The sequence below is a fragment of the Falco rusticolus genome, chromosome 15 (genome assembly GCF_015220075.1).
Source record: "Falco rusticolus isolate bFalRus1 chromosome 15, bFalRus1.pri, whole genome shotgun sequence".
NCBI classification, from domain to species: Eukaryota; Metazoa; Chordata; class Aves; order Falconiformes; family Falconidae; genus Falco; species Falco rusticolus.
Window position 1 is genome coordinate 10,506,737 of NC_051201.1, and position 14,647 is coordinate 10,521,383.

The window sequence follows — 14,647 nt, forward strand, 5'->3', positions numbered from 1 at the left end:
TCAAGTGTGTGTCTCTTCATCCTTTATTTTGAATAGACTCACCTCTCCCTACTTACAGCACTGTTTTTCTTGGAATTTCATTAACAAAAATGCTGCTTAAGATCTTCAAATGATGCATCTATTTCAGATCAAGGAATGCTTTGATTTTTTTACCTTCATTTCATAGAAACTTCCATTATGCTATAGTAGAATAATTTAAGTACAGGTAATTCTGGTTTTTGTTTTTTGTTTTTGTTTTTTTTTTTCCCCATTCTAAAATCCTACCTCTGTTTAAAAATTGGTTTTAGTCTATATCATAATTCTTCCCATCTTTTGGAACTAACAGTTTCTCCTTCAGCTTAATCCTTTCATTCAAATGCTGATACAGTTTGTGCATCTTGAATGACTTCTTCCCCAGTAGAGTTAAATTATTCTTATCATGAATCATATGTCCCTGTTAACACTAAAACCTATATGAAGAGACTAATTTTAAAATGTTAAGTGTTTCAAAAGAAATGTATGTTTTTGATAGCCCAAATACATTTTTTTAGGGGTAAATTAAAATACTTTCCTGATCAGAATTTAACCAGTATTACTTACCATACATAGCTTACTCAAGCTACCAAAGCGCTGCTGTATTGCTGTTGGTACCCACTGTCACAGAGCTGGTCACTGATCAGTATTTTCAGTATTTTCTCTCATTCTAGGTAGATTCCTGCTCACTCAGTGTTTTGCAAAAGGCAAAGAGGGCTTGTATACCAAAGCGTTGTTCAGTTTTTCCCCAGCTACAACCACCCAGGCTAAAAAAATTAAAATCTTATTTACCCATACAATGTGTCCATTCTGTAACCTTGAACACAGTACTTAAGCTTCTTTAAGGGTGGTTTATTCATGAGCAACAGAAGGATAATGTTTAGTTCACAAGGTTATTGTAAAGAGCTTTAAATGCTGAATCCGCCAAGGTATTCAGTTTCTGAAAGGAATTGAACTATACCTTCCTTCAGAAATAAATTTCACCTTATTTATGGTTTTTCAGTTGTTGGATTAAAGAACATGATCTATTTTTACCATGGTGAAGCAAAATATGAAAGGAAGTTTTTATATTCTCTATTGTTTCTTGGAACCATGGTCATCCAATATAAAACTACAAGGTTTAAATTTCTATATGGTTTTAAACTTATAAACTACATTCTAGCATTGAATGTACTTCATGTATTTTGAGATTATAAAAGCAAACTTGAAGAAGAAATATAAAATATTACATGAAATAGTAAATTTTACTGTATATTCAATGAATAATGCAATCAGTATGATGAAGGTATAGTGTTCAGTTAATTTAAGCTTTGCAGTACTGTCTTTTCTCTGTAACTGAAAATATAGTCCACCAGGAAAACATAGCAAAAATAACAATAAAACTGACCGGTGCTTTTAAGTCCTTGGGTGGGGAACAATCTGTTATTTTCAGAAAGGGCAGTACAAAGAACTTTAGTGATGATTCTTTCTCATTTAGTAAAGTTCTCCTGTAATAATATTCTGGGGTACATGGAACTATATTTATTTGTATTCCTTATAATAGGTTCTTGACTTGTTAACATATTGGTTGAAACACAGTTAACTTGAGAGCCTTGTAGCAAGAACCTTTTATTTCTTTTACCGTTACTTTATGTTGTTGTCCACGAGATGAGTATAATCAAACCCAAGGACTGTGTACTATATTTATAATATGCTCTGAGACCCTCAGAAGATATTAACTATAACAGTACAAACTTCCCTTATTTAATAATTTCACCTTTGATCTGAGCTACATTTCGGTGCTTGCATATACAGGCACGACCATCAGTTTGAAGTGCAGTATTTTATAAGACCATAGGTATTGAGCCACTGTTACCAGTTTGCCTGAACTCCTACCAGTATTCTAGCTAGTGCCTCTATTATAGATGTCCCCAGCAAAGGCAATTCACAGGGCCAAATACCCATGCTGAGCATCAGTACTTTTTGAGGATTTGCAGAAACTTCATTTTCTCTGTCGTCTTTCTGAACCGTCTTTCTCTGCACACAAGCCTTACGCAGCAAACCTCCTCCATCAAGCTCATTCAAATTCTAAAACATGTGCTGTCCTTATCTTCTACAAACAATGTTGAAGGAAAACCAGCAGTTGAATCTAGCTGCTGCAGCAAGACTTGGCTTAGCTCGGAGTAGGGTCACAGTTGTCAGGGCGGAGAGAAGGCCAGGCCTTACATCCAGGACAGGGACTGAAGCTGCACAGCTGTAAAAGCTGCCTAAAAATGCCATCTAGTGGCTGGCTCTTTCCATTTCTTACCACAACGCTTAAAACTATTTTTACGGCCAATTCAGTCAAAATAAAACAGATAAGAGAATGTGATTATCACAATAATTATTTTTAAAGATATGGGTGAGTGTAATTGAAATCTCTGTGCTGCCTTTACATACACCGTCCTTGAAGCTCCTTTATCAGATAAAAATCAATCTTCCAAAAGGCACTCAATAAATCAGTTACAATTTTTTTTCCTCTTTTCACTGACGGAGTGGAGATACCCTCTGCCTGGTAAACCTCACACTATCTTAACTTTTAAACTTTAATAGCTATAGTTAAGGTTCAGCTTAGTTGGTTTTTCCCCCCATCCTCTGCAAACAAAAAGATTTTTAGGCAGTTTCAGTGATATCGTTGATCTAGCAGTGATGACGATGATAAATTTCATGATGTGTGTAAATGAACTCCAATACAAGCATCAGCAGGAAAGTGTTGCAAGGTACCTTATCACCAGACGGTGCTTTTGGTAGTGTTCAAAGGTCAGAAAGATAAAAAAGGGAGCATTTCAAGAAAAAAACAGAGATAAACCTGACAAAATCAAGATGTTACCTTATACCTTGGATTAGCTGTTTTCCTCTCTGAATCCCTCCTGCATGCAGAGGTGACCATTTAGTAAAGACACTGAGTATCCAAGCATGTTATTCTATACTGCCTGTAAGAGTGGGGCGCTCCAGATTTTCTCACTTATCCTGAGAAAAAGACAGGGTACTGGTGAAACCTGACTGGCTTTAACAGAGCTACTCCCAGTTTGCATGCCTGTAAGGCAGAGAATGTTTATACCTCTGATATTCCATTTATATTGCTACTCGCATTATATTTGAGTTTTAGTAAAATTGCAGCGCCTCGCTCCAGGTTGTGAACAGCAACATAGTAATGCAAACTGTCCTTTTGTTTCATTTCACATGAATATAGTGGAATATTAAATGCAGCACTTCAGGAGTCAACTCAAGACTGCTCATCTGTTGGACAAGAAGGAGGTGGAAGGAGGAGAGGGAGGAATGGAACTTAATTACTTTTCTACACATAAGCACTTCATACCAAGTCAGAAGACTTTCCTGCACTTGTAAGCTCTCCCCGGGAAATTTAAACTCACTGTTACAGTGGTACAGAACCTATACATACAGGATACGTATTTCAGTTTAGCTCAAACCAGTTCGTAAGCCATGTCCAGTAAAAATTATGTGTGGATTTGAGATCCAGTTACAGCAACTAGATAGGCTTTTGCACCAATCCAACTACAGCAACTTAAACTGGATCTTCAGTTTAACCCCTGGAACTTCAAATATGGACACACCGCTTCACCTCTGCTGTAACAGCGGAGGTTAAATGAAGTTGGAGAGTTGGAATGGCATTTTTCCTACAGTTGTTCACTGTGTTCACCTCTGCTCACTGACATTTCTTGCAGTTTGTTTGCTTTCCTAGCATTTGAGTATTTGTTTTAGGTTATACAGGATGATCAAAGACTGGAATTTGCAGTAACCAAACTAGGAAAATGCAATTATTTTAACAGACCTAGAGGAAATTTATTTTTCCCAGTCTCTCTCTCTTTTTTTTTTGTTTGTTTGTTTATAAGAAGAGATCTCTGCATCTAAGGTGCTAATTTGCCTTTTGTGAAAATTCAAACTGTGATTTGCAGCGAATGAAATGTATGTCATTATTCACAGGGCAAAATACATACAGCAAACAGCTGACATTTTTAAAGGCTCTTAGCAGGAAGGTATTAAAGTGTTTTGTGGACTGGTGTTGCATTTGTTTCAAAAAGCTGGTTGACTAGGCTGTTGTGCTTTTTGTGCAAAGGCAAGTTCTGACTCAGTCTGTGTTCTCTGAGGTGGACCAGAGAGTGAGTTCTTACAAAGGACCTACCTTCCTTTGCATGATGGCCGTTCACAAGTCTCCAAATGGTTTGGATCTATGGCTATTTTTAAATGCATATCACTAGACAAAGTCTTTCTTTCCATTTCAGGAAAACTTCTAGTAAACTACTTTTCTTTGGATTCAAGTTGTGTTTGTTACTAGTCAGCTTTTTGGAGAAGGATTAGTTATTTATTAGAAATATTATTCTGATTTTTAACTTGCTTTCTTAGAAACATCAGACTTGTTTAATGGTTCTGCTCTTCATGTGTCTCCACAACACGCAATGTTTACACTAGGAGTACTAGGAGTCCCACACCTTTCATGAATATCAATTAGTTTGTGGAAAGTAATCCATCACAGCACCTGCTGTGAAGGCAGTGGTAACTTACAGGTATCTGTTTGTAGCTTCTAGAAGCAGAAGCTGTATTTATTGCACCAAATTAGCACACAGCCACAGCCAGCTGCCCAAACAAACAAGGCAGAAAAAACCCTAATGTTCCATGGGAGCAAAGGAAATGCCAAATAGTGTGGTATCACTGTAAGGAAAGTCAGAAAACTTGAAGTTTCCCTGCCCGGTTAGTCACAGAATTAGCCTCCTTTTATAAAAGGACATGAAAAATAAGAAACAGCTGTTCTTCCACCTCCTAGATACGTTCTGGCTGTTTCTTAACTTCAACTAAAGACTTCATTATCCCAAACCATCAGAGCTATACCAAGTACACTTTCATATGCCATTTCCAAGTGGTGCATACATATGACATATCTTGCCTTCTAAGTTTTTCAGTTCTTCTAGGCAGAGTTGGATTTTTGGAGAAAAACGGTGATATAGTGCTGTTGGGAGTTCAGTTACTATGGAACCACAACTGAATGAACTCGCATTCACTAGAATTCTTTCAGCAGCGTAGATGCTCCTGGAGTTGAGTTGGCTGCTGCTCTTTTCAAAGTAGAATACAAAGTGCTAAAACCCTCAAGCAAATTTTACAGTCTGTGGGACACCTCCCTGCACTCCCTCCCAAGTAAATTTTTCTTACCTGTTTTGCAGATATCTCCCTCCAGTTCTGTGTACGAAAATCCTCACTGTGCAAATAGTCCCTGTTATCACTGAATAACTCAGGTACTTCTGTATTAATTAACTTGAATCACTCCAGGCATATAAGATTGTTCATCTTCTATTATACTTCATTAATTTTTGGGAACAAATGTCTAAAATTCAGAGCAGACTGTTGAAATATGTCTGCTTTGCAAAGGCTGCAGAAAGTAATTTACTTTTGTCTTTGTAAACAGATTTTGGGAACTGATGAAGCAGAACGAATGCAATTGTTTCTGGGATGGCATCAGCAGCTTCAGTCAATTTAATCTTGAGCTATTCTCCTCCGATCATTCTTAATGCTTTGCTAAGAAACTTGATATAGCTAAGATAATGAATAATAAGACTCATTTTTTGCCTTAATATTGAGTTCATCATAGAATCTGAAATTATATCAAGGCGTAAAAGATAACAAAACAGTAAACCTAAGCTTATTTTAAGTCCCTGTATGCAACAGGAGGTATGTAATATAAGCAGAAATAGAGCAATTTGTTAATATTTTTGTAATCCCCCAGAGCGCTTGCCAATATACATCTCCCTTCAGTCTTGGAACCCCAGTTCTGCGATAAGCATCCAGTATGTGATAATTATAACTCCAAAAGTTTGCGAAGATACACCATGGGGAAGAAGGAAGCACTAGCTTTCCCATCCTTTGTACCTCATATCCAGAAACGTGCAGCCTAAGGATACAGGTTCAAGTATCATTCATCCAAACTAAGGGAGGACCAATGCCAGAAGCAGCAGTACCCCTCCCCACTCCACATTTGTCCCCTTTCCCTACATTTGATCTAACGATCACGTTACCATGCAGGAAGCTGAGTCACAACTCTCCCTTGAAAATTATTATTTTGTCAGATCTGATGACAGCCTGACTTGCTGTAGGGTGTCATGTGATAGCTGAATCTGACGGAAGAGCTGGGTTCTGGGAGAGAATAGGATCAGGTCTCTAAAAGCATCTAGTAATTACATCAAATTCAACATACAGTGAAACTAATTAAGCCTCTTTCACAGTCTCACACTTCTCCATTCATACAAACGTTCAAGTTGGCTAAACTAACTTAAGCAATGTACCCTTTTCTCACATAACTGGCCAGATTTATCTGTTTAGCAGCTCCTCAGGTAGTAACTTCAGTCAGAAGTAAATACACCACGTGCTTAAGTGGCCTCATTGCAACCTGTTTGACGCAATGGCTTTTCTCAAACTGACCTTTTAGGCTCTAAAAAAAACCATTTCAATTTATCTGAAGCCTATTGAAGTCTGCTGAAACTATCACTGACTTTAATGAAAGCTGGATCGTGGCCTAAACAAGCAGCACAGAAATGAGCAAAGAAAATGAGAGAAGCTGACTGTACAAACCAACAGATAAAATTATACCTTGAAAAAAATCTAAATATAGCATTTGTTACATTTTAACCTATCACTGCACCTTAATACAATGCTCTTGGAATTATTTGCTTGTTAAGAACTTGCTCTTGGCATAGGACATTTGATACTGAACTTTAGGTCACCTATAAACAGAGAAGTCAAAATCAAATCTTAGTTTTATTTAAAGAAATGTAATTTTTTCAATGCAAATTAACAAGATAGAGCACTGTGGCAACCAAGCCATGGTTACCACAAAATTTTGCTATTTTAATCAGCTATTCCTGAAGCCATAACTACTGCAAGCCTGACCTAAACTGTTTCTTTCCTCAAATCGTATAAAAGAGTAGCATTTCTGCTTTTTTAAACTTTAATTATATATCAGTCTGGTTCATCAGCATAACCAAACACTCCAAAGCAGAATCTAAATCTCAATTCAACTTAATATCCATTCCTGTCAAGTACTGGATATTAATCCTGAAACCCGTTAAGTTTCTTGGAAGCTTTCAATAGGGCATTCCTTCTTGTGTTTAGAAAATATGGGATGAAAGCCACACTTTCTTCTGCAGGACTGTTAATTGTTTCACCTTCATTTGCACATTTCCTGAATCACTTCAGTTTATGTATATGAGTGCATGAAATTACTGCATGAACATGTGAGAAATAAGCAATAGCTTTCAGCTGAAGATAAGCATTTCAACACACCAGGAGCACAGGAAACTCAGAGCAGCTGTATGAGGTTTTATCACTGTTGTAAATGGTACAAAACCTGAAAAAAAGGTGTAGGTCAGAATGAAGAGTGCCTTGAGACCCAGAAACTACTGTTGGTATACCTGAGCAGCACAGCAAAGCAGAGAGATGCAAGCAAGGGCTGCTGTGGGTGACCTCCTTCAGTTCAGCAGATTTGTCAGGCAAACAATTACGTCAAACTTAACTGTTCACCTGTGTGCTAAGATATTGTCCCGAAATTTTTCTTTAAGGTGACCTATTTTTTTTCTTGATATGGTCTTTCATTTGATATGTTTCTTTGTATTAATAGGAAACAACCCTCATCTGCAACATGTTATTTAAATGAAAAATGCTTCTGTACAAGAAGCCAGGAGAATAAAAAACGCACTTGTAACATTAAAGCCTCTAGTGACTTAAGCCTTTGTTTCTGCAAAATCCCTGTAACAGGTTAAAGCAAAGGCTACTTAGTAACCAATCCATAACACACAATAACTACTTATTAACCACCATGCACTTTGGGCCCATTCCTTGTCTTGGTACACCGTATAAAACCACCCAGTAGAAATTTTAACCAGGACAAGCAAGTGTATGAAACCAAAAAAATAGGGAGGCGGCAAAATGAGACTTCAGTTTTTATTCTCTATAATTTAGATGGGCTATCATGTTCAAAAGGTCTTTGTGATTTTGAGCCTCAATCAGCTGGTGGCCTCAAAAAGTATGCAATTGCTTTTTAAAAAAGTAAATAAAAAACCCCAAACAAAACCCCTAAGGACCCTTCCTCAAGAGAATACAGTTTTTTGAACTTTATTAATGAGAAGAAAATTCTTGCTGGTGCGGTTTTTTTCTAACACACCTCAGTCGCCTGCTTTTATTGCTCACGTTATTATCCTGCTTAAAAATACGCAGGAAACCGAACGGCGCAGAGCCGCGGCGGCCCGACCGGCCCTGGGGGCCTCACCCGCGCTGAGACAGCGCAGCGCCGGGCCCTCGGGGCGGCGGGGGTGCCGGGGGCTCCGGCCCCGCGCATCGCCCCGCACCCCGGGGCCTGGCGGCAGCTCCGGACCGAGCTTTACCTCGCTCCCCCGGAGCCGTGGCCCAGCCTGCCGGCGGAGGCGCTGGGCCGAGGCGGGCGCTGCGGAAACATGGCGGAGGGGCGGGCGGCAGGGAGAACGGGCCCGGCCCCGCCCCGCCCGCCCCGCCGTGTCCTGACAGGAACCCGCGCACCGCCCCTCGGCGCGGCCGTTGCTGGGGGCGGGGCGCCGAGAGGCGGCGGTGGCGTCGGAGGCGCGGGTTGGGCGGCGGGGCCGTCAGTCAGCGCCCACCTCCCGTGCCGCGCCGGCGAGCCCGGAACCTGCAGGGCGGCGGGGGTCGTGTGGCGGCTGCGGCGGCCGGTGGGTGCGCCCGGGGGTGCCGCGGACGGGCCGCCCAGGGCGGGGAAGGAGGCGCTGCTGGCGGGGTGGGGGGCGCTTCAGCCGCCGGCGGGTGAGCGGTGCCGGGCAGCGCCGTGCCGCGCCGCGGGGGCTCGCCTGGGCGGTGGCCGCCGGCCCTTCCGCCGCGGCACCGGCTGAGCCGGGCGGGGGCCGTGCCGCGGGGTAGCGGGAGCCGGGCCCGGCTGGACGGGGCAGCGGGAGGACGGAGCCGCGGGGCAGGGAGGCCGCGGGGAGCGTGCGCGGTGGGGGCTGGCGGGGTGCGGTGCGGTGGGGGTGGCGCTGGGGAGGCGGGGGGCGCGGGGCGGGTGGTGCGGGTTGTGTCAGGAGCGTGTGTGAGGGGAATGCGGGGCGGGGGCAGGGGCTGGAAAGCTGCATGTAATGGATATCTGGGTTTTTTATGGGAGAAAGTGGGCGTTTCTCGTCCGTGAGCCCCCAGCTGACACTGGCTGCCCAGCAGCGAGCGGGGCGTGCTGCGGGAGCACCGTGGGTTTCATTGATTACACGAATTGACCTGACGAGGAAGTACCGCGTTTGGTGCTGAAGTGGTAGGTGTGTGTAAGGTTTATGTAATTGGCTCTTATATAATGGCCTTTAGCACATTGCTTTTATTAGCACTTGGTACTGTGTTTTAACGTGTTTTGTGCTGGAGGGGCTAATGGATGAGGGTGGGCGTCCTGGGCAGGAGCGGCGGAGCCCGCACACTGCGGCTGGGTGGGAGCCCGAGGATGTGGAAACTTGTCTTTATGGGCAGTGTGTAGGGGTGGCTCAGAAACGTGCTTCGGGACTGATCGATGCTACCTGACCTTAGGCCAACACATGTCTAAATGGTGTTAGGCAACTGTGCTGCTAGGGAAAAAACCACCACCTTGCTGGGTCTGTCGGCCAGCTGATGTGAACAGGGTAAGTTTGTATAAAACACTGTTTCTATTGGTGTTTGGAGTCGGGAGCGTGAAAGTTGTCATTGTTTCAATCTCATGTGGCTCGGAAGGGTGGGAAGAGAAAGAAGAAAAAACCAGAACAGTATGGGGAATGGCCTGGGAAACCTTGACAAACACAAAGGCTTGTCTTGCGCTGTTGGTGCTTCTTGGGTTTAGCTGATGCTGGTTTAGCGCTATTGGCTGTCTTCCCATTAGCTTTATTTTGGTTGTGTTCTCCCTGCAGTAGAGCAAAAGGTGTCAGTTGTGTTGGGAGGTGCTAGTCTCCCAGGAGACTGCTGGTGATCCTCCAGCAATGAACTGGCATTGCCTTTCCCATCTGTTCTCCTGCCATTGGCGGTAAAATTATGCTTCATATTTGCTTGTCCTCATAGGGTCCCCAGAATTATAGTGGTGGGGTCCTTGTTGGAATAGCTCATGTGCTCTTTTCTGTTAAGCATGGATGGTACGCTTCAGAAATGTATGGTGGCATGTTGCTTTTGTTTTCCAAATGGAATTTCAGTAAAATTCTTAGGTTGTATCAGTAGGCCTTTGGTTTAGAATAGTTTGAGCTTGTTTTTAGCTCCTGCTGATTTCTTAGCAGCATTTTCATGGAAGTGGCCAGGCTCATAGCTCATGAAGTGAGCTGCTAACAAAACCAATATTGCAGTAGTATTTAGCATATCTGGCTGGGGACCTAGAGCATGTGGTGCTACAGGCCACCTGAAAGTGTTTCAGAGCTCACAGAAAACTGTATTGTTCTAACTGGCTTCTAGCATGATCTTTCGGGCTACTATACAGTTAGGTTTTGAAATCTGTGGGGCAAAATTCTGCTGTGGAGTAAGCATCTGGTTGTACGTAGCAATTTCCCACAGCTTAAATACCTTCTGTAAAGAACTTCAGGTCCTCAGGTGCCATAGGTTTTAGCACTGTTGGCAGCAGAGCTCTTCACAGCTGCTTATTCTAATTGCATTCTGAATGAACATACTAAACTGTAAACCTGTAAAAGTTGTCAGTGTAACTGCTATAACTTTCACTGCATCAAAGTGCACAATGCCATGATAAATGCATTAACCACCAGTAGAATCTGCCTTCAGCTCCACAAAAAATCCTGCTTGCCGGAAGGCTGGTTCCAGACCCTGAAGGTGTATTTAAAAAAAAAAAACACCACCACCAAAAAACAGTTGAGCTTATAAACTGGAACAGAATTGGAATCGTAGACGAGCTTGCTCTAGATGTAAGGATAGTGACAATTCATAAAAATAATTTATTTGCCACATGTGCTGATCTTCTCTTGGTTTTGATATTTAGGGTGTGTTAATAGAATATATATATCTAGTTTAGAAAGTCTGCTGGAGTTATTGTATAAGTTGTGCATTAATTGTCACTTAAGTTGCTGTTTTCTTACTCATTGGATCAGTTTGTTCTGTGTCATGTTGGACGAGGCTTTTCACTGTACGGTTCACAATTACATTTCTTGTAATGTTGGCATTTCTTCTTAGCCTTGCCACAATGAGGAAAAACGTGCCTGCACAATAAAAATTAGCTTTTCTGATGAGTTAACTAGAGAGGGGTAGTCCTGTCAAAAGGTTATAATTAAATGATGGAAATTGTATCACTTCTAAGATGCCTCTATCTATAGCGGTCTATTTTGGAAAAAAGTTCTGAATGTTTCTGTGAGATCTAGACTGGCTTTTGTATTGCTGCTTGCAAACCTTCTAAATTTTTTACCTTTCCTATTCGTATATTCCAGGCTGTAAGGACATTCTGTGTTACTGGAGGAAGGTGCTTCTATTTGTGGAGTGACTTATGATGTCAAGAACTGTATCATCCTGGATCTTGAGCTCAGCAAGAAACAGCATTGTTTTACAAGGAAAAGGATGTTTTTACTCCATCTGTATCCCAAATAGAAACAATATAAAATGGAAGCTTGTTTTCTCCAAAACACGTCTTCACCCTTCTGGGAGCTGCAACTTAGACAAAACTTTCTTCTTAAAAAAAGCATTCCGACACACTTCCACTGAAGAAGAACAATTCTCTTTCCAGTTGTCTCCATCACAAATCAATGATATACTCAGAGCAGGTGAATTATCCCATAAAATACTACATTTGAATGGTAGAAATGCAAGTTCTGTCTTGAGGTTTGAAAGTAACCAGTTGGCATCCAACACCCCTATCGAAGACCGCAGAAGTGCAGCCACTTGCTTGCAGACCAAAGGGATGATGTTTGGAGTCTTCGATGGCCATGCAGGTTCTGCGTGTGCTCAGGCAGTAAGTGAGAGACTACTTCATTATATAGCGGTTTCTCTCATGTCTCGGCAAACCTTGGAAGAGATCGAGCTTGCTGTGGAGTGCATGAAACCAGTTCTGCCTATTCTGCAGTGGCACAAGCATCCAAATGATGTAGAGTATCGAGAAATAGCTTCACAATATTTTGAAAACCTCAGAGTTTACTGGCAACACCTACTGGACCTAGACACTGAGCCAGGATTTAGTTTAGAAGAAGCCATGATATGTGCATTCAAAAGGTTAGACTCTGATATATCACTGGAAGTTCAGGCTCCCCAGGAAAACGAATTGATGAGAAATGTTGCCCTTCAAGTAGCTTTTTCTGGTGCAACAGCCTGCGTAGCTCACATTGATGGTGTTCACTTACATGTTGCAAATACCGGTGATTGCAGAGCAATTTTAGGGGTTCATGAAGAAGATGGAACGTGGTCTACTCTCCCTCTAACCAGAGACCACAATGCCTTTGATGAATTTGAAATTAGAAGACTGAAGAGAGAGCATCCTAGATCTGAGGAGAAAACCCTATTTGTGAATGACAGATTACTGGGGATTCTCATGCCCTCCAGAGCTTTTGGAGATGTGCAATTAAAATGGAGTAAAGAATTGCAACACAGCATTCTCGAGAATAGCTGTGATGTTGAGGCTTTAAATATTTATCAGTACGTTCCTCCAAACTACCATACACCCCCTTATTTAACTGCAGAGCCTGAAGTCACATACCACAAATTAAGAAGCAAGGATAAGTTTCTAGTTATTGCTTCAGATGGACTATGGGAGATGCTAAGCAATGAGAAGGTTGTAAAACTTGTTGCTGGACACCTTACAGAGCTTAATGCACAGAAACCACAACTGGCTTTTGAGAAACCAGTCAATTTGGGTTATATGCACAGCTTGTTACTGCAGAGGAAAAACAGAGGCATTGCCTCACTTGATCAGAACATAGCTACTCATTTAATAAGGCATGCAATTGGAAGTAATGAGTATGGGGAGGTGGACCAAGAGAAACTTGCTGCAATGCTGACATTGCCTGAAGACCTTGCAAGAATGTACAGAGATGATATCACAGTTACTGTGGTGTATTTTAACTCAGAAACAATTGAAAATTACTACAGAAACAATGAATAGAGACTTGCACTGCTGCTGTTCTATACCACTAGCCAGCTTTGATGCTGAAACCATTACTGGTTTTTCTCTAATAGTCCACCTGTTACCAGTGTTATGGACTGGAAGTTCCTAAATCCTTTTGTTATTTACTAGTCTTCAAAATAATGATCTAGAAGCAAGTTTGGTGAAAGTTCCCTGGGTTTCCAGGTCTCTACACACTGAAGAAAAATGTTTCAATAAAAGTTTACAGGAATGTAACTCAACTAGACTGCTGACCCAGTTCTGCTTCCATGGGAACTACTGGTAAAACTTTTCCAAATGAACAAATGAGACAAATTTCACTGAGACTGGTACAATTTAATAGAGAGCTGAGTAATACCTGTAGCTGTGTGAAGTGTAAGAAAGGCTCTGCTCTTGTGGAAAATGAGTAGCATCCTATTGAAGCACTGTAACTGAATTAAATAAATAAACTACCAAACCTCTTTATGATGTAATAGTGTCAGATACTTTAATTAATTACCTTGTATATGTGAAGACAACACTAAAGAAGGCTGTTCAGAGCACCCTGGGATTTTCAGATGTTTCTTTCCTAATCTTTTTTTAAGATAGGAAACAAAAATCTTATTTTCTTCTGCAGTTATTTTGAAGTGTGAATGCCTATTCTCTTAACTCTGTGTGTGGACTTCTGTGGCAATTTACAGCTCAAACACACATGAAGGACTTTATAATTCCCTGTTTAGGAATTAACAGTACTAGTCTTTAAGCGATTAAGTGTTTAACTTGCATAAAGTATATATGCTTTTATTGTGTTGATCTATGAAGTGCTGTGCATCAAATGCACCAACTGTAATTCAAATGAAGTTTGACAAATCCAGAAGTTCAGAAATTCACCTAAATGTAAATACAGCAAAGCAGAGAGCAACATTCTCTTCAGAGAGAAACAGCAGTGCTGATATTTCACTAAGATATGTTTAATCTTTACTCTTATTCTTGCTTTTGGATGTCAGCTTTTCCTTATATGTGCAGAGTTGTTTTCTCTAACGAATGCATGTTCTGATCTCTGAACATACTTTTCTGTATTTCAAAGGTTTTCTTCTATGCTATGCTTTCTAGAGTGTCAATCCAAGCTTGCAAATCAGCTGTATTTTCTTAAATTTTACATAATGGTGGTCTCTAGTGACTCTTTTCCTTGTTTATGCACAGCAGTAACTATTGCCTGCAAGAACGTGGGTACTGGGAATATAGGACTGTTTACCACTTGCTACTGAGTAAGAGCTTGTGTCAGTGCAGCAGAGCAGATAAAAATACAGCTTTTTTTTTCCCCCCTTCTGAACGTCACTTAAAAGCATTATCTTTCTGCACTTTAGCAGATGAAAAAGTACTTAAACTTTCCTTAAGATCTTAAGTAGATGAGATCTTGGGGCATAGACCAGTAGCAGTTGTGGATTTGGAGCTTTTTGTATACTTTTCCTTCAGATAAAAATTCTCAGTGCTTTTTCAGGTGTTTAAATAATCAGTTTTGAAGATGGATTAGAAGGAAACTAAAACTGTTTAAAAAATATCCAT

At 41.2% G+C, this 14,647-nt stretch overlaps 1 protein-coding gene across 7 annotated transcripts; it reads left to right on the top strand.

Annotated features, from left to right (window-relative positions):
• Positions 1–8,611: 8,611 nt before the first annotated feature.
• PDP2 (pyruvate dehyrogenase phosphatase catalytic subunit 2) lies at positions 8,612–13,575 on the top strand. Of its 7 annotated transcripts, none has more exons than XM_037409314.1 (4): positions 8,636–8,735; positions 9,183–9,323; positions 9,583–9,674; positions 11,442–13,575. In XM_037409314.1, exon 4 carries the CDS (start codon positions 11,498–11,500, stop codon positions 13,100–13,102), a length of 1,605 nt encoding a protein of 534 aa, XP_037265211.1. In that variant the 5' UTR covers positions 8,636–8,735; positions 9,183–9,323; positions 9,583–9,674; positions 11,442–11,497; the 3' UTR covers positions 13,103–13,575. The 7 variants fall into 7 exon arrangements, with proteins under 7 accessions (XP_037265217.1, XP_037265211.1, XP_037265215.1 ...); XM_037409318.1 differs by having other exon boundaries at positions 9,609–9,674; XM_037409313.1 differs by having other exon boundaries at positions 9,183–9,319.
• Positions 13,576–14,647: the final 1,072 nt, after the last annotated feature.

Coding starts and splice junctions, on each gene's coding strand:
- PDP2 (XM_037409320.1), top strand. CDS start 11,498: ATGATGTCAAGAACTGTATCATCCTGGATCTTGAGCTCAGCAAGAAAC.